General features: G+C 58.8%; 1 protein-coding gene across 8 annotated transcripts in view; it reads left to right on the top strand.

Annotated features, from left to right (window-relative positions):
* Positions 1–22,435, top strand: part of PPFIA4 (PTPRF interacting protein alpha 4) — a 60,753-nt gene that overhangs the window by 31,208 nt on the left and 7,110 nt on the right. For 5 of the 8 annotated variants that reach the window (XM_042015944.1, XM_042015946.1, XM_042015945.1 and 2 more), the window contains 21 exons: positions 3,742–3,843; positions 3,950–4,114; positions 4,622–4,696; positions 6,262–6,357; positions 6,883–7,104; positions 7,514–7,660; positions 7,764–7,898; positions 8,551–8,634; positions 9,430–9,561; positions 11,125–11,187; positions 12,403–12,494; positions 15,193–15,334; positions 15,564–15,769; positions 16,200–16,440; positions 16,654–16,689; positions 17,276–17,409; positions 17,558–17,715; positions 18,362–18,455; positions 18,689–18,770; positions 19,567–19,767; positions 21,318–21,380. In XM_042015944.1, the coding sequence (XP_041871878.1) occupies positions 3,742–3,843; positions 3,950–4,114; positions 4,622–4,696; positions 6,262–6,357; positions 6,883–7,104; positions 7,514–7,660; positions 7,764–7,898; positions 8,551–8,634; positions 9,430–9,561; positions 11,125–11,187; positions 12,403–12,494; positions 15,193–15,334; positions 15,564–15,769; positions 16,200–16,440; positions 16,654–16,689; positions 17,276–17,409; positions 17,558–17,715; positions 18,362–18,455; positions 18,689–18,770; positions 19,567–19,767; positions 21,318–21,380 (2,670 nt within the window). The remainder of the gene's footprint in view (positions 1–3,741; positions 3,844–3,949; positions 4,115–4,621; positions 4,697–6,261; positions 6,358–6,882; positions 7,105–7,513; positions 7,661–7,763; positions 7,899–8,550; positions 8,635–9,429; positions 9,562–11,124; positions 11,188–12,402; positions 12,495–15,192; positions 15,335–15,563; positions 15,770–16,199; positions 16,441–16,653; positions 16,690–17,275; positions 17,410–17,557; positions 17,716–18,361; positions 18,456–18,688; positions 18,771–19,566; positions 19,768–21,317; positions 21,381–22,435) is intronic. The other 3 variants (XM_042015950.1, XM_042015949.1, XM_042015948.1) reach the window with 2 other exon arrangements.

The raw sequence follows: 22,435 nt of genomic DNA, 5'->3' as shown, positions 1-22,435 counted from the left end.
CTCCATCCCTCCATCCTTCCCTCCATCCTGCTCCTTCCCTCCATCCTGCTCCATCCCTCCAGCCTGCTCCCTCTCACCCCAGGTCTCAGGGCCGAGCCCAGTCAGTCGCACCGTGGAGGTTTGGTTTTAATCCAAACTGGCCCCTTCCTGGACTGCTGGGCTTCCTGCACGGCTCCTGGGGACTCCCAGGCTGTGTCTCACTGTCCACCCTTTGATTGGAGATCAGGCACATCTCCTTCACTTTCTAATCTGTTTATAGGTGTCCCTGCTTAGTCCCACAGCTTATCAGAGCTGGGCAGGCGCCTCTGCCTCGCCTGGGAGACTCCCAGCCATGGCCAGGGCAGAGGAAAATCGTCTGGATCCTCTTTATCTCCACTTTGCTGGGATGGAGGGCCATGGCACATGTGTGGATGGGGGTGGAGGCTGCACTCCACAGTGTGTCACTGCAGCCAGGAGCTGGAGACAGCTTGTCATGGTCCCCAACTCGCCTGGTGCCCACCAGTGACCCAGAGCAAGGTGGCAGCACTGGCATCTGGCTGAGGGGGGTGGCTGCAGGCGGGTGCTGGAGTGTTTTATTCCTATTTTTTATTCTGAAGGCATCACACTCAGGCCGTGTACTTGGCTGACCTCACTGCTGGCCTGGCTCGCTGCAGGGCTGTTGCTATTTTTGATGTAAATGTTCATTTTTGCAGCCTTTCCCCGAGGGGGGACAGTTTCTGAGGGCTCTTAGATTTGCCATGGGATGCTGCAGGCCTGGCACAGGATGTGGGGCACAGAGCACAGGATGCAGCCAGCATTCCTGTCGGGATGGAGGGCTCGGAGAGGAGCTGACCTGGGGGAGGGCTGGCGGGAGCTCTGCGCTGTGCCCACCCCTGGCTGTGACCCGCTGACCGTGTGTGCGCCGGGCTGGCCACAGCCGGGGCTGCCTCTCTCTCCAGAGGATTTGCTCCCTTTTAATCCCCTCTTTCAGCATGAAATCCTGATTGCGGGAGCGTCTGTACGGCCTGGCCAGCACAGCGAGGGGATGCGGGGAGAGGAGGCTGAGTGCTGGCAGTCACTGTCCCCAGCACTGGCCGTCACTGTCCCCAGCACTGGCGATCTCTGTCCCCAGCACTGGCGATCTCTGTCCCCAGCACTGGTGGTCACTGTCCCCAGCACTGGCCGTCACTGTCCCCAGCACTGGCGATCTCTGTCCCCAGCACTGGCCATCACTGTCCCCAGCACTGGCCGTCACTGTCCCCAGCACTGGTGGTCACTGTCCCCAGCACTGGCGATCTCTGTCCCCAGCACTGGCGATCTTTGTCCCCAGCGCTGGCCATCGCTGTCCTCTCGCTGCCTCCAATGCCTCGTCCCACCCATCCCACGCTGCCCTGCGCTGTTCACTCCGCTGGGAAGAACATCCATGTCCACATCCATGCCCCCTGCCAGCCACGGGGCAGAGCCAGAGGTTTCCATCTGTGCAGATCCAGAGGCTTTGGATCCGCAGGGTCCTGCCCTGGTGCTGGAAGAGCCCAGAGCCGATGCGTCCCCCACATTTACAGCTCGGGCTGCTGGAAGACGTTCCCAGGGCCATCCCGGCTGCCAGGATGCTTTTCCCGAGCTCCTGGAGCCCTGCCGCCTGTCTGTTGGCGTATTGAGGGATTGGGGGAGTGACAGATCCCTAAATCTGAGGCGATGCACAGGCACCTCTCTGGCACATCTCCCTGCCGCTCTCTGCTCGCCGGTATTCCCAGCCCGGCTCTAATCCGCAGGGATGCTCGGGAGCTGCTGGCAGCGCTTGCATAACCCGCGGAGCGCGCACGTGTGTGCGGCCGGGCTGTGCCGAGCCCGAGCCCGAGCCCGAGCCCGAGCCCGATCCCGATCCCGATCCCGCCGGGATCCCACCGCGATCCCGGCTCCGGGGAGAGCCCGGCTCCGGGAAGGGCTGCGGTGGCACGGCGGGGCCCCGGTGCAGCTGGTCCTGCCGAGGGTTCCCTGTGCTCTGGGGGCTGTGGGATGTGGCATGGCAGAGGTTGGTGACGAGGCTTGGGGTGTTGTGACAGATTTGGGGGAAAACTGGTGGGGAGAAGGGTGATCCCAGGGCTGGAGGGATCCCTGAGGAATGGATGGGGACAGGAGTGGTCCCTAAGAAGGGGTGGGAAGAGGGATAACTGCAGGGCTGGAGTGGTCTCTGGGGAATGGATGGGGCAGGAGTGGGTCTGGGAAGGAATTGGGGACCTCAGGCCCTGGGGCAATGCCAGAGCAGGGATTTTGGAGCAGGGATGTGGAGCAGGGGTGTGAGGTGGCAGCGGCCTGAGGCAGGTGACAGGCAGGAAAGCAGCTGCTTATGGGGACAGCGGCTCTTTCCCTTCCCCCTCACTGCGACCTGCTCGGCTCCTGTCCCACTGTGGGGTCTCAACTGCACCAGTGCCACCACAGTCCCCACCAATCCCAGGCTACAAACCCCACCAGTGAGACAGGTTTGATGTGGGAAGGGAGAGGGAAAACCTGGCTGGGGCAGATGGATGCAAAAGCTCCGGATTTCTCGGAGCTTCAGCTGTTGCAGGAGGTTTCACTCAGAGCTGAGCAGAGCATTTGGTTCTGCCTAAGCCTCAATGCTTTGCTTCGGTTTGAAGGGGTTTTATTTGCTAAACCTGAAAATTAAAGTGAAAAAGAATTTCATGCTGTAAAACAGCTCTCAGCCCCCTCTTGAAATTTGGTTTGTTAATGCTCCATCAAATCCTTCTCAGCTTCTTCTGAAATCCTTTGGCTTTTAAAATTCTTCCCAACAACACTGAACCTGGTGTGAATTCATGGCGCGTTCCCACATTTGCATTTCACACCCTAAGAAAACCTCGCTTGGGCTTGGCACCACTGAAGAGCAACTGGGAGCAACGGGAGGTGCTCCTGGGCTCACCCAGGTGCCTGGGTTTCATTTTCTAAGGGAAAGTGAACCATCCTTCATCTGAGGGCCTTCAAAGCAAGTTTCCCTTCCCCTCCGACACAGCCACAAGTGTGATTGTGGTTTTCATCCTGTCCCGAGGGATGTGCTGGGTGTGCAGCATTCCTTTGGCATTGCTCTGGGCATGGCTCTTCCTTGCTGGCTGTCACATCCCTGGAGGGAGCGGTGGCAGCAGCAAGAGCTGGTGGCACCTGGCACATGTCCTGCTGTGCCCCATCCCTCTCAGCTGGGATTTGGGACCTGGGGGTGCCCCGTAGGCAGCTCACTGGGGCTCCACATGCTGGATTGGGGCAGCAACCTCTTTCTTTTGGAAGGAAGTTTTGGATTATTCCAGGTCCTGAGGTCATGGCAGAGGCTGTCTGAGGGCCAGGGGACTCATCCTAGCCGGCTGTGGCTTTGTGGTGAATTTTAGCCTGATGGGAGGCTCCAAGGTGGGAGCTGCATCCAGGGGACAGTGGGAATGGGAACGTGCTGGTGGCCTTGACTGGAATGCTTTAAATGCCATCGAGCACCTCTGCAGCTGTAGAGCAGTTCCTTGTGTCATTGGACATCAAACCAAGTGGGATCAATCTTGAGATGCTGTGTTCTCCTTGTCCAAAGCATGAGGGAAGCCAGGAATAAATCCCCTCCTGGCCTGGCTGTGCCTCTCCACCAGTTTCTCCACGTTCCCCTCGGTGTTACCGTGTCTCCCTGGTTGGGTTTGGATGGGAAATGCTGTGCTGGAGGTCCGGCAGTGGGGCTGGGATGCTGGCTCCATCCCAGCCGCTGTCCCCGCTCACGGCCCGCCCTGCTCTCCGCAGGAGTTTGCGACGCTGACGCGGGAGCTCAGCGCCTGCCGGGAGCAGCTCCTGGAGAGGGAGGAGGAGATCTCGGAGCTCAAAGCCGAGCGCAACAACACCCGGGTAAGCCTGCAGACCCTGCTGGCAGGCCCTCGCTCCTGGGACTGTGGGACACCAGGGGCTGCTGGCCCATCCTGCCAGTGACAGCCCCTGTCTCGCCCCCCTGCAGCTCCTGCTGGAGCACCTGGAGTGCCTGGTGTCACGGCATGAGCGCTCCCTCAGGATGACGGTGGTCAAGCGCCAGGCCCAGTCGCCATCCGGGGTGTCCAGTGAGGTCGAGGTGCTCAAGGCACTCAAGTCACTCTTTGAGCATCACAAGGCGCTGGATGAAAAGGTGGGAAAGCTGCTGGGACCTCTCCTTCTCCCAACCCTCCTCTCCCTGCCTGCCATTTTGTGTTGTTAAGGTGACATGGGGGCCCTCAGCAGGAGTGTCTTGGATATCCCAGAGCTGCATTGAGGAGCTGCTGGGGCTGCCCAGTGCATGCTCTGGGTTTGAGACTGTCAGGAGAGGGAACTCCCCCAGGTCACTCTTGGCGTGGTGGCATTTGGCACCCTGGCTCAGTCTTTGCTGTGCCTCCTCATTCATTCGCCTCAAGCATCTCCTTCTCCTGCTAGGAGACCTCCCCAGGCTATCCTGGCAATAGATCTCCAAGAATTGGCCCAGGCTGTTGTCTCCAACACAGTTTCACTCTTGGCTGTGATGGGCTGGATGATCCTGGACCTGTGAATCCACCTGAGCCTGGCTGTCAGCCCAACAAACAGGCCTGGGAGCGTGCCTAAATCCTGGACACCCTCATCCCAGATAAATAACAGCCTTTCCCGTTGTTTCACCCACCCACAGGTGAGGGAACGCCTTCGAGCAGCCCTGGAGCGAGTGGCCACCTTGGAGGAGCAGCTGGTGGATGCCCATCGGCAGGTAAGGGAACCTGCTGGGCTGGGAATGCTCCCCACTACCTTTGGGAATTCATGTGGTATTTGCATCTGGTCGGGTTTGATGTAAGGCTTTTGTTCTAAAATTGCTGTTTACTTGAAGGTTTGTCTGTATTTAAGGAAACCTTGTAAAGATTCTGAAAACCTTTTGTCTCGCAGGTGACATTTCCCTGCTGTTTGCTGTTTGAAATTCGTGTCACTGACAAAAAAAATCTGAATCTGAATCATCCCAGGGGGATGAGGGTGACTTGGGACTTGCCCTGATTTGGCAGAGACCCAAACCACACTGCTTCAAGCACCTCATCTTGCATCCCCCATCTCCTTCCCTGCTGGAGTCCTGGGGTTGGGACTTCGCTGTCTCCAACCTCCAGCCACGGTCATCTCAGAATCCCAGAATCCCAGACTCATTTGGGTTTGAAGGGACTTTAAAGCTCATCCATTCCCACCCCCTGCCATGGGCAGGGACACCTTCCAGTATCCAAGGGTGCCCCAAGCTCTGTCCAACCTGGCCTTGGACACTTCAGGGATAAGTGTTCTTGAATAGACATGAACTCTGTTTTCCTTCCTGGAGTTTGTGCCCAGCCACTACTCCCAAAAGGAAAGAGCCATTCCTACAGCCTCTGCCAGCCAACTTTTGCTCCTCTTTCCAGTTCCTAGGATAAGTCTCATGGTATTTCCCAGGCTCCCAGGCTCCTCTCCTTGCGGGGACCATTCCCCATCCTCCCCTATTAGAGCAGGACACGGTGCCAGTGTTTATGCCCTGCTCCTGCTGCACCAGGTTCAGGATCTGTCTGGCTGTAAACCAGTGAAATGAACTGGGAGGGAGCTCTGGGGTCCAGGGCTCACCAGGAAAACCTCCCTCAGTGCTGATCCTTCCCAGCATCTCTGACTTGCTTTCTCTTAGAATCGTGGAATCATTAAGGCTGGAAAAGCCCCCTTTGACCAAACACCCTCATGCCCACTGAACAATATTGTGAAGTTCCACGTCTGCTTGTTTTTTGAACACTTCCAGGGATGGTGACTCCACCACTGCCCTGGGAAGCTGACCACCCTTTCAGGGAAAAATTTTTTCCTGATTTCCAACCTGAACCTCCCCTGGCCCAGCCTGAGGCCGTTCCCTCTCCTCCTGTCCCTGTTCCCTGGCAGCAGAGCCCGGCCCCCCCGGCTGCCCCCTCCTGTCAGGGACTTGTGCAGAGCCACAAGGTCCCCCCTGAGCCTCCTTTGCTCCAGGCTGAGCCCCTTTCCCAGCTCCCTCAGCCGCTCCTGGGGCTCCAGACCCTTCCCAGCTCCCTTCCCTGCCCTGGACACGCTCCAGCCCCTCAATGTCCTTCCTGAATTGAGGTGCCCAGAGCTGTCCCCAGGATTCCAAGTGTGACCCCAGCAGTGACAGCTCTGGGCTGTTCCTCCCCTGCTCCCTGCGGTGCCCCTGGCCACAAGCAGGGCTCTGGCAGGGAGCCGCTGCAGCCCTGGGTGCAGCAGGACTGGCCTCAGCTGTGGCTGGCCCAGGTGTCTCCTGCTGTGTCCCACTGCTGTGTCCCTGTGCCCGTGCAGGTGGCAGCTCTGCAGCAAGGCTCTGCCCGTGAGCCCGCCGTGGGCGAGCGCGATGAGAGGGAGCCCAAGGAGCCGGCACCGAAGCTTCCCTGGAAGGTGAGAGCCCTGAAAAGCCCTGCTCTGACCCTGCTCAGGGAGGCTGTCATTTCTCCCACCTCCTTATTGCTGGCTCCAGGGTGCTGAAAACCTTTTTCCCTCTCCCCTGGGTCCGGCCCCGTGGGAAATGCCCCTCCTGGTGGATACAGGCCGTTTCTGAGCGGGGGGAACTCGTGCTCGGGTGCTCCAAGGAGTTCTGCTTCCCAGAGACCACAGAATAGTTTGTATGGGAAGAGAGGCTATTTTAAAGGCTGTTTTCTTCCAAGCCCCACCAGCGGCAGGGACACCTTCCACCAGATGCTCTGGGAAGCCCTCAGCCATCCCTATTCCATCATTCCTGTAAGAAGCCCCATCCCTGGCTTGTGGAGGCTGTTGATGGAGGTCCCAGAGCACCCTGTCTCCACTTCCACCCCCTCACCGAGTCCCTGCAGGGCCACATTCTCACTTTGAGTGGCTGCAGGCAATGCCACAACCCAGGAGCTTTGGAGCATCCCAACATCCACCTCCCTCTCTGGTGCCTTGCAGCGTCTCTCCAACGGCTCCGTGCATCCGGATGATGAGGCCGGGCGGGTGGTGGAGCTGCAGGAGCTCCTGGAGAAGCAGAATTTTGAAGTGGTTCAGGCCAAGGAGCGAATCTCTGCCTTGGCTGCCAGCGTGGCTGAGCTGGAGGAGGATCTGGGCACCGCCAGGAAGGATCTGATCAAATCTGAAGAGATGAGCAGCAAGTACCAGAGGGACCTCCGAGAGGTGAGTCCCTGTCCCCCTGCACGGCCCAGCCTGGGGCAGGACCTCACAGCAGCTTGCACTGGGCTGGGAAGGGATTGGAACTCCTGTTGTGTGCAGGGCGTTCCCTAAAAGAGGCCACTGCCTTTGGGAAACTGTCCCCAAATCCACCAGCAGGGCTTCCCTGAGGTTACAGACAGGCTCTCAGGTGTGCTGACACCTGGGGCAGTGACCTGTGTCCTCTCTGGGTTTTCCTGTAATAGTTTGACTCTCCCTTTACCACTGCGCCATTCTGCTGTCCCTCATCCCCGTGTCAGGGGGGGTTTCACACTCCATGGCCTCGAGGTGTCCCAGGCTTGAAGGAGCTGGGTGGCCCTGTTGTTCCCAAAATGCTGTCACAGAGCAGGGTGTGACAGCCCCATGGCTCCCCCAGGCCCTGGCACAGAAGGAGGACATGGAGGAGAGGATCACCACGCTGGAGAAACGGTACCTGGCAGCCCAGCGAGAGGCCACCTCCATCCATGACCTCAACGACAAACTGGAGAACGAGTTGGCCAACAAGGAGTCCCTGCACCGCCAGGTACCGAAGCTGGGCCCAAAGTGTCCCCCTGCCGCGGGGAGCTGGGGGCAGGAGGGGGTGCTGGGGGTGGGAGGTGCCGAGCACCCACCCTGCTGTCCCGCAGTGCGAGGAGAAGGCCCGGCACCTGCAGGAGCTGCTGGAGCTGGCGGAGCAGAAGCTGCAGCAGACAATGAGAAAGGCAGAGACACTGCCTGAGGTGGAAGCAGAGCTGGCCCAGCGCATTGCTGCGCTCACCAAGGCAAGTGCAGGGGTGGGAGCTGGAGGGGACATCAGAGACCAGAGGGGAGGGGAGGGAAGGGCCTGGAGAAGGAGGGCAGGGATGGGACCGGAGGAGGATCTGGGTCTCGCCACCCCCTGCAGCGATGGAGCCCCCGGCAGCACAAGGCATCCCACTGTCCTTGCCAGCTGCTCCCTCTCTGTCCCCTGCCGTCCCCACTGCTGCAGGGACAAGGCACCGCCTTTAAAGCTCTCGCTGTGTCCTGCACGTGTGGGGTTTGCTCCCTTCCCTCGGCCCCTTTCTCCAAGGCAGGGATGGCCCTGTCGGTGTGGGTGCCCTTTGGCTTGTGTGAGCCCACTCCAGGATGAGGAGAGAAGGAAGCACCAGGCTGGATGTAGGAGGGCGCAGGCCTGGAGGGAGGGATGGATGCGGCCATCCCTGCCCTTCCTGGGTTCTGGAATGGTGTTTAGTCCCTTACAGAGCATCTCCAGCTCCTGTCACTGTGCCAGCCACGGCTGGTTTGGGCTCACAGGGAGCCCTGGCAGGGATGCAGGCAGTGGGAGAGAGCCCTGCATCCCAGGAAGGACTGAGATGCAGAGATGGACACAGGGATGCAGCAGGGCCCTCATGGTTTTGGGAGCATCATCCAAGAAGGCTGCTCTGCTTTTCCCAGGCAGAAGAGAGGCACGGGAGCATCGAGGAGCACCTCCGGCAGCTGGAGACTCAGCTGGAGGAGAAGAACCAGGAGCTGGCCAGGGTGAGTCCTGATCCTTGCCTTGGTGCCTGGGTACCTGGACACACCTGGGCTGCTGTTCAGGAGCAGGATGGGAGAACAGCCTGGTTAATCCTTTCCCATCCAGGATCACTTAAACTTGAGCCACACAGGAGCTCATGGCACCCTGCTGTGGTTTCTCCTTTCCCAGGTATCCAAGACTTGCTGTTAATGTTCCACACCCACTCCTCTCCCAGCATCACCCCCTGGGGCAAGCTGGGACCCCAAATGCAGGGTGGAAGGAGAGGCTCCAGCAGCTCTTCCCCCGAGCCTGGATCAGCAGGATGAAAAGGGCAAGGAAGCTGAGCTGCTGTGGCCTGGGCTGTACAGTCCCTTCTGTGCTTCTCAGCCAGGGGCTGGGCTGTCCCTGCAGGAGCCCATTTCTCGGGTCACCCAGGTGACATTATGGATGTGCCCCTGGGGAAGCCCCCAGAGGTTTTTCCCTAGGACAGATATTTGAAAATCCAGAGGTTCAGTATCCGTTGGGGTCTGGAAGGTGCCCCCAGTGTGGATATTCCTGGCAGATACACAGGAGGATCTGTGTTAAGGGGCAGGCATGCATGATCTCCCTAAATCCTGTCCCCTCCTGTTCATCCCTGGCTGGGAGGTGGCAGAGAGCAGCAGAGCCACCACAGAGGGTCCAACCAGTGCTGCAAGAGGTGGATTTGTCCCCAAAAGCTGGGCCTGGTGGGCCAGCTCTGACAGCACAGCAGGCACAGGATGGCGGGAGGGCACTGAGCCCCTGTGGATGTGACACGGATGTCACTGTGTCTGTCCCAGGCCCGCCAGCGGGAGAAGATGAACGAGGAGCACAACAAGCGGCTCTCGGACACCGTGGATCGGCTGCTGAGCGAGTCCAATGAGCGGCTGCAGCTGCACCTCAAGGAGAGGATGGCAGCCTTGGAGGAGAAGGTAGTGCCTGGGGAGGGGTCCTCTGGGGGTTGAGGGGTCTGCAGCCCCTCCGTGCCTCCTCCAGCCATGGCCCAGGGCTGGAAGTGCCTGTGCAGGGCTGGAGAAATGGTAACATGCAGGACATGGCTGTGCTGGGGCTGGTGGAGCACAGGGAACTGCTCCGGTCGCCTGGACCGGAGAGTCCCCCTCCCCACCACCTCCCACAGCAGCAGGATTTGTCCTGCTCCATTCCCTCACCTCCCTGTGTCTCTGCCGGTGCAGCCCCGATGCCACCTGTGCCCAGCATCCCGACTGCATTTTGCAGGAAAAAATGCAGCGTTCATCCTGTCCCAGTGCCCATCCCTCCATGTGCTGCCTTAAAACCTTCCTGCCCCCAGGTCCAGACTGATTTCCCTTCTCCGAGCCAGGACAGTGTCCATGAGCAGCTCCCACCCGACTCCTGGGGAGCTGGGTTTCCCTGGAGGAGCCGCCTGGAGCTGTGGCTGCCTCGGTGTGAATGGAATTAACTGGGAGCAGCTGGTTCCAAGCGAGGATCCACCCGCAGTGCCCGTGGGAGGTCAGGCCTTGGTGATTCAGCTCTCTTGGGGTTCCTGCCCTCAGCTGCTGCCTCCGGGGCTGGCTCTGGCCCCCCGCTGCTCTGCTCCTCCTGTCCCCAGCCAAATGTGGCTGTGCCAGCGTGTCCAGTCATTCAGCACATCAGCCTGGATAAAGAGCAGGACCCAACCTGCCGGGATGAGTCCAAATCCCACCCCAGCAAGCAGCAGTGATCACAGTGGTGACACCTTGTGAAGGGCATTGCCTGCTCCCCAGTTTTGTGCCAGCACTGGCCCACCCTGAGAGTTTCTCCAGGTCTTTCACGCACAAAAATGATCCTGTTTGGCTGCCAGCACTTCCCAAAAATGAGTACTAATTCAGGCAGTTACAAACTCTCCAGGGGAGGTTTAGATTAGTTATTAGGAAAAAAATTTTCAAGGAAAGAATTATAGCATTAGAATAGTCTGCCCAGGACAGTGGTGGAGTCACCATCCCTGGAAGTGTTCCAAAACCATGGATGTGACACTTGGGGTCATGGTTTAGCTGTGAACACAGCAGTGCTGGGGGGAATGGTTGGGCTCAGTCTTAGAGGGCTTTTCCAATCTTAACAATCCCGTGATTCTGTGATTCTATCAGCACATCTCCTTTCCCTCCTGCCTGCTCCCTAGCTTAGATATAAGGGACCTTTTTCCCCTTGATCCAGCTCCTCGAGGAGGTTTCTCCTCTCAGACATATTTCCTAACCTTCAAGCCCTGTCCATGAAATCTCTCACTGCCCTCCACAGCCATGCCCGGCCCTGGAGTGGGGCAGGGGTTGAGCTGTGACCACCCTGCTCGAGAAGCAGGAGCTTTGCAGAGGAGACCTGTGCACAGGCAGGTGAGGAATAGCCCAGGGAGCCTCTTCCAGGTGTTCACCACACGGGAATTCCACACTGGCCATTCCTGGGAGGCCGCACGGCTGTTTCCTAAACGGTCTCTCTTTTTCTTTCCTGTTTTTGTTCCCTTTTATTTTCTTTGGTTTTTCTTAAAGAATACGTTGTTACAAGAGCTGGAAAATACCCAAAAGCAGATAGAGGAACACCAGCATGACAAGGTAAATGTGGCTGCAGGGGCCTGCCCCAGTGACAGCGCTGCCTCACTCCCAGCCCCCAGCCAGGGGCACTCGCTTCTCCTAAAATGCCCCAGTTTGGGAGGAGCTGGGATCCCAGAGCACCTGGCAGCAGGAGGCCACACACTCACCCACGCAGTAGCTGGATGGAAGCTGCCACGCCCCTCCCCGGAGAGCCCCAGCTCAGTTCCCCACCAGGCATGTTGGGTCCCACCTCCCTGTTGCTGTCACACTCAGCCATCCCTGAGCCCACCAGGGACAGCGGCGAGGCCGGGGTGGCTTCTCCCGTGCCTAGAGAAGGGCTCAGGCAGCCACGTTCCCTTGGCCCCTGAGGCTTCCTCAGAGGGGGGGAGATCTGCCCCATGCCCAGCTTGCAGAGGCCCCGTAGGCCTTCACAGCCTGCTCTCAGATAAAGCATCTCAGGAGGGTCTGCATGAACCCCTGGTGGCCTTGCTGAAAGCTGGAGGGACGCGGCTTTGTGGAGCAACGGCAGCTTTTGGCATGTGCCCCTTTTGGGGTGTGCCCCGTGTCTCACGCATGGTTCGGGGGATCAGGGGCTGCTTTCCCACTTGCCTGTGGGGAGGACGTGTGCTTATTCCTTGTGCTTCCCAGCCTGGCTGCTCAGGCCTGGGCAGGGCAGAGCTCGGGGACTCACATGACACTGCTGGTGCTTTGCCCAGCCTGGCTCAGCCTGTTTGTCCCCCAGACTGGACCCTGCTGTGCCCAGGAGATCCCTTCTCCCCTCCCTCCCTCCCTGTCCATCCGCAGCCTCCCCCTGGCATCTCCCAGCACTGGGTGCAGGCACAGCTTCCCCGTGGGGATGGGGCTGGGAGCAGGAGGGACAGGGCCAGCAGCAAGTTTGGCTGGGGGGTCCCTCACAGCCGGTCCCTTGCCAAGGGAGCACACACGTGCAGTCTGGAGCAGAACCAGAGCACCCACGTGGCACCTGTTTTCCTTTGTCTCCCAAAGCAGCTTTACTTGAGCACCTGTGTCTGTCTGTCCTGACCCCCCCTCCCCAGCACCCTCACTCCCTGTGCCTGCATGAGCTGTTTCTTTACTGATGTGGCCAAGATGCTTTAACCTGGGCTGGGGATCTGAAAAGGGAATGTAAACGTGGGAATAGCCAAGGATGTGGATTGCCCCAAACCTGGCAGCTCTCCAGAGCAAACCCAAGCCCTGCCTGTCTCATCCCCCAAACAGCGGCGTTTGTCCGACGAGATCGACAAGCTGAGGCTGGAGGTGGATCAGCTCAAGACCAGGAGTGGGACGTTTGTGGAGAGTGTGCACAGCAGGTAAGAGCTGGGGCACTCCTGCCTTTGGGGGCAGTTTGCTTTGCAGACCCCAGAGTGCTGTTGGCATTGGGTGTTTCTGGTGCCCCCAAGCTTCAGTGCTGGGCTGCAGGGTCCTCACAGCAGGGTCAGCTCCTGGCCCTGTCCTGGGGTGGGACACAGACTCTGAGAATAGCCCAGCCCAACTGAATGGCCCCAGATTTTTAAGGGTGAGAAACCACTGGGCATTGTTTCTTTTTCTGCACAAGGAGCTTAGGACTTACTTTGCTTTGAAAGCTGGATGTTCACCAAAGGACTTTTCCCCTGTGGAGTCCAGGGGATGGGCTGGTGCAGAAGGAGGAATTGCTTTGGAGCTGTTGCAGGCAAAGGAGAATGAAGCCCCTCTTTCCCCAATGCAGCGGTCCTCCCACACCCTTTCATTTAAAGTCAGCTGGGACATGGGGACATCCCAGCCCAGGGCACCAGGAGCAGAGAGGAGTCCGTTGGGATACCAGAGCTGCTCCAGGAAAATGGGGGTGGAAAAGGAGGGTGACCGCACAACAACCCCACTGTGCAGCTGCAGCCACCCGGGACACCAACCCTGCCCTGAGCACTTCCTGTGTGGGTTCAAGGCAGCAAGGGGTCAATGGGAGCAACCAGTGAAGAAAATTCCCCCCTCAGCAAGGCTGGAAAAGACAGGGAGGAACTGGTGTAACCAGCTTTGGATCTGTCAGCAGAGAGGAGAAGGCCTGGAGACCCTGTGTCTGTCAGGGAGAGAAGAAATGGGGAGGGTGAGGATGAAGCTGTGAGGATGAAGGAAAGCTGAGTGCTGGAGCAGAGTCTGGAGCATGTGTGGGCCCTCTTTGCATGGGTCCATAAGAGCAGGATGGACAATTTTGTGATTTTTTGTATTTCTCAGAGGAAAAATCAGCAGAAATCTTGAGTTGCAGAATGATCCCCCAGCTGAAATGTCAGCTTTTGTCTAAGGTGTTTTTATCTGGTTGTAGCTGGGGAGCAGCATGTCAGCAGCTCTGCAATCCCTGGAACTTGGCTGTGCCTTTGTCTGGCACACCAGGCTGGCCCAGCCATGCTGCTCGTGGTGCTGGTTTTATCTCCAGACCCGTATCTGCACTGCAAACCAGGCCCACCATGGTGGAAAACCACGATCTGCCTTGGGCTGCTGCTTTTGTCATCTTAAATTCAGCTTAAACTAAACAAACCTCGTGTCTCCAATGGCACTGTGTGTGGGGAGTAACCACCCTGTGCCCTGGGAAGGTGCCTTGCTCAGCCCTGTGGTTGGGTCTTCAGGGCCAAGAGAAACAACCAGGCAAAGTGGAGACATGGAATGAGCACCTTGGGTGGCTCGAAGTGTCCTCATGTCCAGCTGCTGCCTTGCTCTGCCTGGTGTGAGACTCACCAGGTCCTGGTCCCAAGCACCAGCCCTGGCAAGGAAGAGGAGGGTGAAGAAGTCCCAGCTGGTTCCTGCTGGGAGATCCCAACAATGCTCATGTCCTCACACCTGGAAGATGTTTCAAGTGGAATTTTATTCGCTGGAATCACAGAATCGTTAAGGTTGGAAAAGTCCTCCAAGGTCATCGAGTCCTTCACCCAAATACCAATATTCCCACTAAATCGCATCCCAAAGTGCCACCTCTGCCATTTTTGGAACACTTCCAGGCATAAGAACTCCACCACCGCCCTGGGCAGCTGTGCCAGGGCCTGACGACCCTTTCTGTTAAGAAATTTTTCCGAATATCCAACCTGACCCTCCCCTTGAGGCCATTTCCCCTCATCCTGTCACTCACTGCCTGGGAGAAGAGCCCGACCCCCGTCAGGGTATTTTCTCATGAAAATGTTGGAATAAACATAAAAAGGAGAAGAGCTCCCTGGCTGGCTCCTGCTGGGTATGTGGGGATGGAGAAGACACAAGTTGTGTTGAGATCTCTGGAGAGGAAAGGGCAGGAGGGGCCTGTTCAGCCCGGGCTCCACAGCAGCCCCCAGTGCAGGGGTTTTGGGCAGAGCTGGCTGGATGCCCTGGTCGGTGCACAGAAAAGGGGGAAGGAGCAGCAGGGGAGGGCCCAGGGCTGAACTTCTGACAGTCCAGGAAAGTCAAGAGTCTCCTGAGGTCAGAGCTCACCAGAGGCTGCAGATTCCTCAGACAGGGCAGCTCCTATCTCTGCTCTCTGTGAGCAGGGACAGGAGCCAGGGAAGGGCTGGAGCTGTGTCAGGGGAGGGTCAGGCTGGAGATCAGGGAAAGGTTCTTCCCCCAGAGGGTGCTGGGCACTGCCCAGGCTCCCCAGGGAATGAATGGGCACAGCCCTGAGGCTGCCAGAGCTCCAGGAGCGTTTGGCCAAGGCTCTCCAGGATGCCCAGGGTGGGATTGTTGGGGTGTCTGTGCAGGGCCGGGGGCTGGATGTGATCCTTGTGGGTCAGTTCCAGCTCAGGATATTCTGTGATTCAATGATTCTGTGAGTGATTCTGTGAGTGCATTTCCAGGTCCAGTGGGGGGGGGGGGGGGGGCGAATGGGGCACCTTTTCCCAGAGCCTGGTTTTGCATCCTTTCATGCAGGCAGACATCGCTGGGATGGGCATCCTGCAGTGGTCTCCTCCTCCTCCTGCTCCTCCTCCTCTGTCCCAAGCAGCCTGGGCTGCAAGGGGAGCAGCCTGAGGGTGAGGGTGTCCTGCACAGAGCAGTGTTCCCCACAGGGCTCTTTCTTCCCAGGTCCCACATGGGCAGTGCCACCGACCTACGCTTCCCGCTGGGAGCTGTGGTCCACGCCCCGGCCGAGCCCTTCGGAGCGGCCCCGGGGCTGCCCCGGGCACAGAAGGGACGATTCGGTGCCCGGAGGGAGGAGCCAGCCAAGGTAACCCCGGTGCACCCCAGGGCTGGGGTCTGCTCCTGCCCTGCATCCTGGCATTAGGGTCAGATCTGGAGACACGGGGCAGTTTCCTTCCGCTGGTGCATTGATGGGGGAACATCAGAAGGGTTTCCCCTTGGGGTCACACTGAGATGGAATTCCTGCATGGGGGTCACCAGTTTGGCTTTTGGAGACATGGGAATGCTGTGTAGGACAGTGGCCCTTGTTCCCCCAGGACTGGGAGCAGGCCCAGGCAGGTGGGGTCCTGGCCACGGGGTCCCACGCCTTCGACAGCGACCCCGACATCTCCGACGTGGACGAGGATGACCGTGAGACGCTGTTCAGCTCCATGGATGTGCTCTCTCCTGGTGGGCACTCAGATGCACAGACGTTGGCCATGATGCTTCAGGAGCAGCTGGATGCCATCAACGAGGAGATCAGGTATGACCATGGCCAAAACCCACCACTGCCTTGTGCTGAAATGGCTCCAGGGGGACAACAAACGACCAGGAGGCTTTGCTGGCCTAAAACTGGGGCCTTGGTGTGTCTTCAGCCAGGGAAATGGCTCGAGGACATCCAGCCACAGGGCTTGGTCCTTCCTGCCATGCCTCCCTGTCTCTCAGCTGCAGCAGTGCTGGCTCACAGGGTCGTTATTTCAAATGATCATTATTTTATAAAAAGTCCTCCATGAACATTAAAAGGAATCGGGGTGTGTCTCAGCTCTGGTTTTTATGGATCCTGATGGATCTTGCTGCCATTCCTGGAGATTGGGGGTTGAGGCACAGCACCAAGGGGCATTTCCCCGGGATAGAGGTCCTATGTCCCTGGGAAGGTGGGAAGCCAGGAGTCCTGAGCCCCACTGCTCCCCCAGGATGATCCAGGAGGAGAAGGAGTCCACAGAGCTCCGTGCAGAGGAGCTGGAGACGCGGGTCACAAGCGGCAGCATGGAGGGCCTGAACCTCACCCAGCTGTGCAAGAGGGCCTCCATCCCCACCTCGCTGACGGCGCTGTCCCTGGCCAGCTCGTCCCCCCCGCTCAGCGGCCGCTCCACGCCCAAGCTCAGCTCCCGCAGCGCCGCGCAGGACCTGGACCGCATGGGGATCATGACGTTGGTGAGGAGCCGGGGGGGGCCAGGGCTGGCGGGGTCCGGCTGTGAGGTGGGAGTGATGCCCGATGTCCACACGGGCCTGTGGGGGGTGTGGGACAACGGGGTGCCCGTGTTTGCTGTCTCTGGCCTGGCAGCCTGGCCCCGGGACTGCTCTGGGGGGGTGCTCCATTAACTGCCCCCCTTTCTGTGTCTCTCTCGCTTTCCCCCTTGCAATCAGCCCAGCGACTTGAGGAAGCACCGGAGGAAACTGCTAGTGAGTGGCTCCCATCCCGTTGGTTTTTGTCCAAGCCCTTTTTCCAGCCTGCTCCTGGCTTTGTCCACACCAGGTCAGGGTGCAGCAGGCGCGGGATGGAGCTGGGGACCCCAGGGATTCAGCAGGAGGATCATGGGGATCCCGAAAGGTGCTTGGACATGTTCCCGCCGGCAGCCTGGGGGGTCTGGCAGGACATGGGGAGGTTCAGAAAGCCACTGGGTCCTCAAACATTGTGTCCCCTCTGGCGACAGGGTGTCCTTGGGACATTCCCATCTGTGCTCCTCAGAGCCCTCTAATGAGGGCCAGCAGCTTCTGTCCCCACACCCTGACCTGGACCATGGGGCTGCATCCTCTCACCTCCCCATTCCCAGGATCTCAGCCATACGGCCACATCCTCCCCATCCGCTTGGGCATCTGGAACCATTGCCAGAGCTCTCATTCAGGCCATTCCTGGAGCGTGGCAAAGCCCCAGGGCTCTGGTGGCTCTTTTGGCCATGTCTCCACGGAGCAAGAGAGAGGCAGGCAGCAGGGCAAGGATGGAGCTGGGCTCTGGCCTCCCCCCCTCACGGCCTCTCTGCTTGTTCAGTCGCCCGCAGCTCGGGATGAGAGCCGGGAGGACAAAACCACCATCAAGTGTGAGACGTCCCCACCGTCCTCACCCAGGACACTGCGGCTGGAGAAGCTGGGCCACCCTGCCCTGAGCCAGGAGGATGGCAAGAGGTATGTGAAGATCCTTGGGGTCTCTGTTGGTTTGAGGATATACCTGGGGCACTCGTGGGATGTGGGGTGGGCTGGGCTTTGCCATGGCTTGTGCCCTGCTCAGGAATAACCTAAAGGCTTTGCTCTTCCTCTCCCTCCCCATCCCCAGCTCACTGGAGGACCAGGCCAGCAATCCCAGCAGCAGCCAGGACTCCTTGCACAAGGGCTCCAAGAGGAAGGGGATCAAATCCTCCATCGGGCGCCTGTTTGGGAAGAAGGAGAAGGGTCGCTTGATCCAGCTGAGCAGAGAAGGGGCCACGGGGCAGGGTCCGTGAGCAGCCCTGTCCGTGCCTGTGCCAGGCTCTCCACACCCTCTGGCTCTGTCTGCTCTTGGGGTGCTCTTGGGGTGACAGGGAGGGCAGGGACACCCCTGCTGGCTTGGGCATGTTGGGGCCATGGCAGCTTCAGGGAAGTTGGAGCTTGGTGTTTTCTCCCCTTGGCCTCTCTGTCCTGAGCATGGTGCCACCTTAATGCTCTGTCAGGGATGTGGGTAGTGACCCCCTGCCACTGTATCTCATCTTTAATGTCCCCAAATTGACTTCCCTCCCCATGAGACCTTCTGGATTTTGCAGAGCCCTTTGGTAGGAGCTGTTTTTCCACTCCTAAATCCTTTACTGCTTCTATGTTGAGCATTGTTGGACTCTATGATCTTTCTGGGTCCCTTCCAGAAGGGACTGTTCTGTGATTTTGGAATTTGGAAATAGGAGGGATGGCAGGAGGGGATCCACTTGGGCTTCCCAGGGATGCAGGGGGGCCATGGGGGTGGGTTGCAAAGGGACACTGTCACCTCCCGTGCTGTCACTGTGTGTCCCCCTGGCATGGGGACGGTCACAATGCCCACACTGGCCCTGGGGGAGGCCACACTGACCCAGGGACATCACGCTGACCTGAGGGTGTCTTGCTTGCCCAACAGTGCTGCTGACTGACATGGAGGGGGGCATCCAGGACCCCCTGGGCCTGGGCAAGCTGGGGGCTCAGGCTGAGAAGGATCGGCGCCTGCGGAAGAAGTGAGTGAACTTCCTTCCCTACCCCAGCAAGAAGCTGATCTGCTGGGGGGCCATGGCACGGGACTAGGAATTGCTGGGAAATGTTCTCATCTTCACCCTCCCTTGGGCCTTGTTACCTCCTTCACTGCTTTGTCTCCAGCTGCTTCCTGCTGCCCGGGGTCTGTTCCCTTCCAAGAACTCTCCCTTCCCCACAAGCCCCCCATAAATCACTCTTCTGCTTCTGTTCCTGCCAGGCACGAACTCCTGGAAGAGGCTCGGAGGAAAGGATTGCCCTTTGCCCACTGGGACGGCCCCACTGTTGTGTCCTGGCTGGAGGTGAGGCGGAGCATGCCCGTGGATTGTCCCCATGCTGTCCCCACAGGTCTGTGTGTGCCACCATGTCCCACCATGCCTGCTCCATGCACATGGCTCGGGGCTCTGCAAATCCTGGGAGAGCAGAGGAGATCCCTGGATCCCTCACAGAGCCTGTGGAGTTGTGGTTTGAGTAGAGCTTTGGGTTTGAGCACAAGTCTGATGAAGAGCGGCTGAGGGAGCTGGGAAAGGGGCTCAGCCTGGAGAAAAGGGGGACCAGGTGGGACCTTGTGGCTCTGCACAAGTCCCTGACAGGAGGGGGCAGCTGGGGGGGGTCGGGCTCTGCTCCCAGGGAACAGGGACAGGAGGAGAGGGAACAGCTTCAAGTTGTTCCAGGGAAGGTTCAGGTTGGATATGGGGAAAAATTTCTTCATGGAAAGGGTGGTCAGGCCCTGGCACAGCCACCCAGGGCAGTGATGGAGTCACCATCCCTGGGAGCGTTCAAAAAATGTGTGGATGTGGCACGTGGGGGCATGGCTTAGTGGTGAATGTAGCAGTGCTGGAGGAATGGTTGGAGCTGATCACAGAGGGCTTTTCCAACCTTCATGATTCTATGAAAAGCTCCGTGGGTGCTCCTCCCTTGTGCTGTGCCCATCAGGCACAGGGATGCTAGGCCGCCCACAGGCCACAAGGTACAACCAAACCCAGAATCCCATGTGGACATCCAGCTTTGTTATTGGGCTCTAGAGAGGGTGGCCTTGCCCCTGGCAGGGGAGCCAGGGTGGCAGTGCCAGGCAGTCACTGCTGTCCCTGTCCCCAGCTCTGGGTGGGGATGCCAGCCTGGTACGTGGCCGCGTGCCGGGCCAACGTCAAGAGTGGGGCCATCATGTCGGCCCTGTCGGACACCGAGATCCAGCGGGAGATCGGCATCAGCAACGCCCTGCACCGCCTCAAGCTGCGCCTGGCCATCCAGGAGATGGTGTCCCTCACCAGCCCCTCGGCACCGCCCACGTCCCGCACGGTGAGTGCTCCCTGCCACCCCCGAAGCCTCCACGGGCTCCTCGCCCTCCTTTCCCTTGGGACCACTGTGGCCAGCGTGGCCATGGACGAGGTGATGTCCACTCATGGACTGGTCAAACCACCGGCCACTCATCCTCCAGCACAAAGGTCATTCCCAGCTGGAAGCATGGAGCTCTTCCAGTTTCAAGGCTCCTGCCCCTCACCTGGGGTTGTCGGCAGGAGGCCAGCCCTGCAAAGAGCAGAGCTCAGGGCCTGGCTGCCCTGGAGAGGATAAAGCTCCATCCGAAGAGCAGAATCCAGACGTTCCTGATGTACAGGGCCGGCTCGGCTCCACACAGCCTCCCTCCCAATCATTTCAGCACAAGCCTTTCCATCTGAAATTCCTGGGGCAGCTCAGATCAACTGCAGGTCTCTGCCCTTGCTAGGATGGAGGGATTGTGTCTTTTGCTGGTCCCCAAAGGCCTCGAGGGGTTAGTGGTGGCCCAGTAATGCCAAGACACATCCGTAGATGTGCAGCTGGCGGAAGGGAAGCTGCTATGTCCCCCTCAGATGGCTGTGTGTGGGGTCACAGCTGATGGGGACAGGCCTGCAGGCTCCTTGAGCATCACACTGAAGTGGAAAGGGAGATAAATGCTCTGCTCTCCTTACTCTGCTCTCTGTGGCTGCATGGACAGCCCAGGGTCACCTCAGGCAGTGGGGTGTCACCAGGTTGAGCTGCAAGGATGTGGGGTGTCCCCAGGACAGCTCCAAGCACAGGGTGGTCTGATCCTCCACCAGCCTGAGCCGGGCTTGGTTCCAGCGTGGTTGGTGCTGACAGAGGCTGGACATGAGCCCAGGTGAGCCCAGATGAGCCCAGGTGTGCTCAGGTGGGCAGAAAGGCCAAGGGCACCTGGCCTGTCCCAGCACTGTGGTGGCAGCAGGCCCAGGGCAGTCCCCGTCCCCTGTGCTGGCACTGCTGGGGTCACTCCTGGAATCCTGGGGACAGCTCTGGGCACCTCATGACAAAGAGGCATTGAGGGGCTGGAGCGTGTCCAGGGCAGGGAACAGAGCTGGGGAAGGGGCTGGAGCCCCAGGAGCGGCTGAGGGAGCTGGGAAAGGGGCTCAGCCTGGAGCAAAGGAGGCTCAGGGGGGCCCTTGTGGCTCTGCACAAGTCCCTGACAGGAGGGGGCAGCCGGGGGGGGTCGGGCTCTGCTGTCAGGGAACAGGGACAGGAGGAGAGGGAACGGCCTCAGGCTGGGCCAGGGGAGGCTCAGGTTGGATCTTGGGGAAAATTTCTTTATGGAAAGGGTGGTCAGGCCCTGGCACAGCCACCCAGGGCAGTGATGGAGTCACCATCCATGGAAGTGTTCAGAAAATGAGTGGATGTTGCACTTGAGGATGTGGTTTAGTGCTGAACACAGTGGTGGTGCTGGGTTGAGGGTTGGACTTGATGATATTAAAGGTCTTTTCCAACCTTCACAATTCTGCGATTCCATGACTCCGTGGTGGTTGTGAACCAAGGCCATGTTTCTGTGGTGGTTTGCTCTGACCCCTCTGCTCTTTTCCCTGCAGTCCTCTGGAAACGTCTGGGTCACCCATGAGGAGATGGAGACCATGGCAACTTCCACCAAGACGGTGAGGCTGGGCAGGCCCCGGGGTGCTGGAGGCAGCCCCTGGGTGTCAGGGTCCGAGCAGCTGCAGGCGTGTTAACCTAGAGGGAAGGGCATCCCTCACATGTCAGCTCTTGGCCAGCACCCTGCAGCTCTTTAGAAACCCTCTTTCAACCTTTAATGTCCAGCAATTTCTGAAAGTATCTTAAACCCCATCAGATTTATTTTCCCTTGTGGATTTCACTGTGTTTCCAGAGCAGCCTGGCTGTTGTTTGGGAGTTAAAGACAAAACCCAGGAGTGATCTCCAGACACGTGAGATCCCCGAGTCATTCTGCACCCAAGTCACGGCCTAATCCCCCACTGACCTCAGCACACCCAAACATTGTCCCCACCATCTGTCCCTGCCGCTGGCTGACAGCTTGGGGTCCCTTGCAGGGATGTGTCCATGCTCCCAAAAGCTCTGGCCCCTTTGGAGAGAGGGAGCCACTCCCTTCTCTGCAACCTGATCACCCCATCTGTGTTTCAGAGCAGGGCAGCATTTTGGATTTGTGTGGGAATTGTGTGTCCAAGGCCAAGTTAGAGCACCCTGGGCTAGCAGAAGCTGTCCCTGCCCATGGCAGGGGTGGAATGGGATGAGCTCTAAGGTCCCTTCCAATCCAAACAAGTTTGGGGTTCTCTGAAATAGGCATTTTATTGAGTTGAGTGGCAGGGATGTGCCACTGTCCCTTGGCAGGTTCTGTGAGACTGAGGAAAACCAGCACAGGTTGGCAAAGGAGGAAATAGCCACAAAATCAGCAAATTGGCTTGGGCAGCCCCCTGGGGGTTGTGACACGTGAACTGAAGCTTAATTCTCTTTCATCCATCTGACCTGGGGGAACCCGAGAACTCTTTCTGTGTTTCCCAGAGAAGATGAACAATCCCCAGGGTCGGTGCCATCTCCAGCCCAAGCCTCATTCTCCATCATCATCATCATCATCATCATCATCATCATCATCATCATCATCATCATCATCATCATCATCATCATCATCCTCCTCCTCCTCCTCCTCCTCCTCCTCCTCCTCCTCCTCCTCCTCCTC

The sequence above is a fragment of the Corvus kubaryi genome, unplaced genomic scaffold, assembly GCF_017639235.1.
Source record: "Corvus kubaryi isolate FWS band 111438036 unplaced genomic scaffold, C.kubaryi_AGA036_p1.0 split3-37355, whole genome shotgun sequence".
Lineage (NCBI taxonomy): Eukaryota > Metazoa > Chordata > Aves > Passeriformes > Corvidae > Corvus > Corvus kubaryi.
The sequence above is the reverse complement of the archived record's forward strand: the minus strand, read 5'-3'. Positions and strand labels throughout refer to the sequence as shown.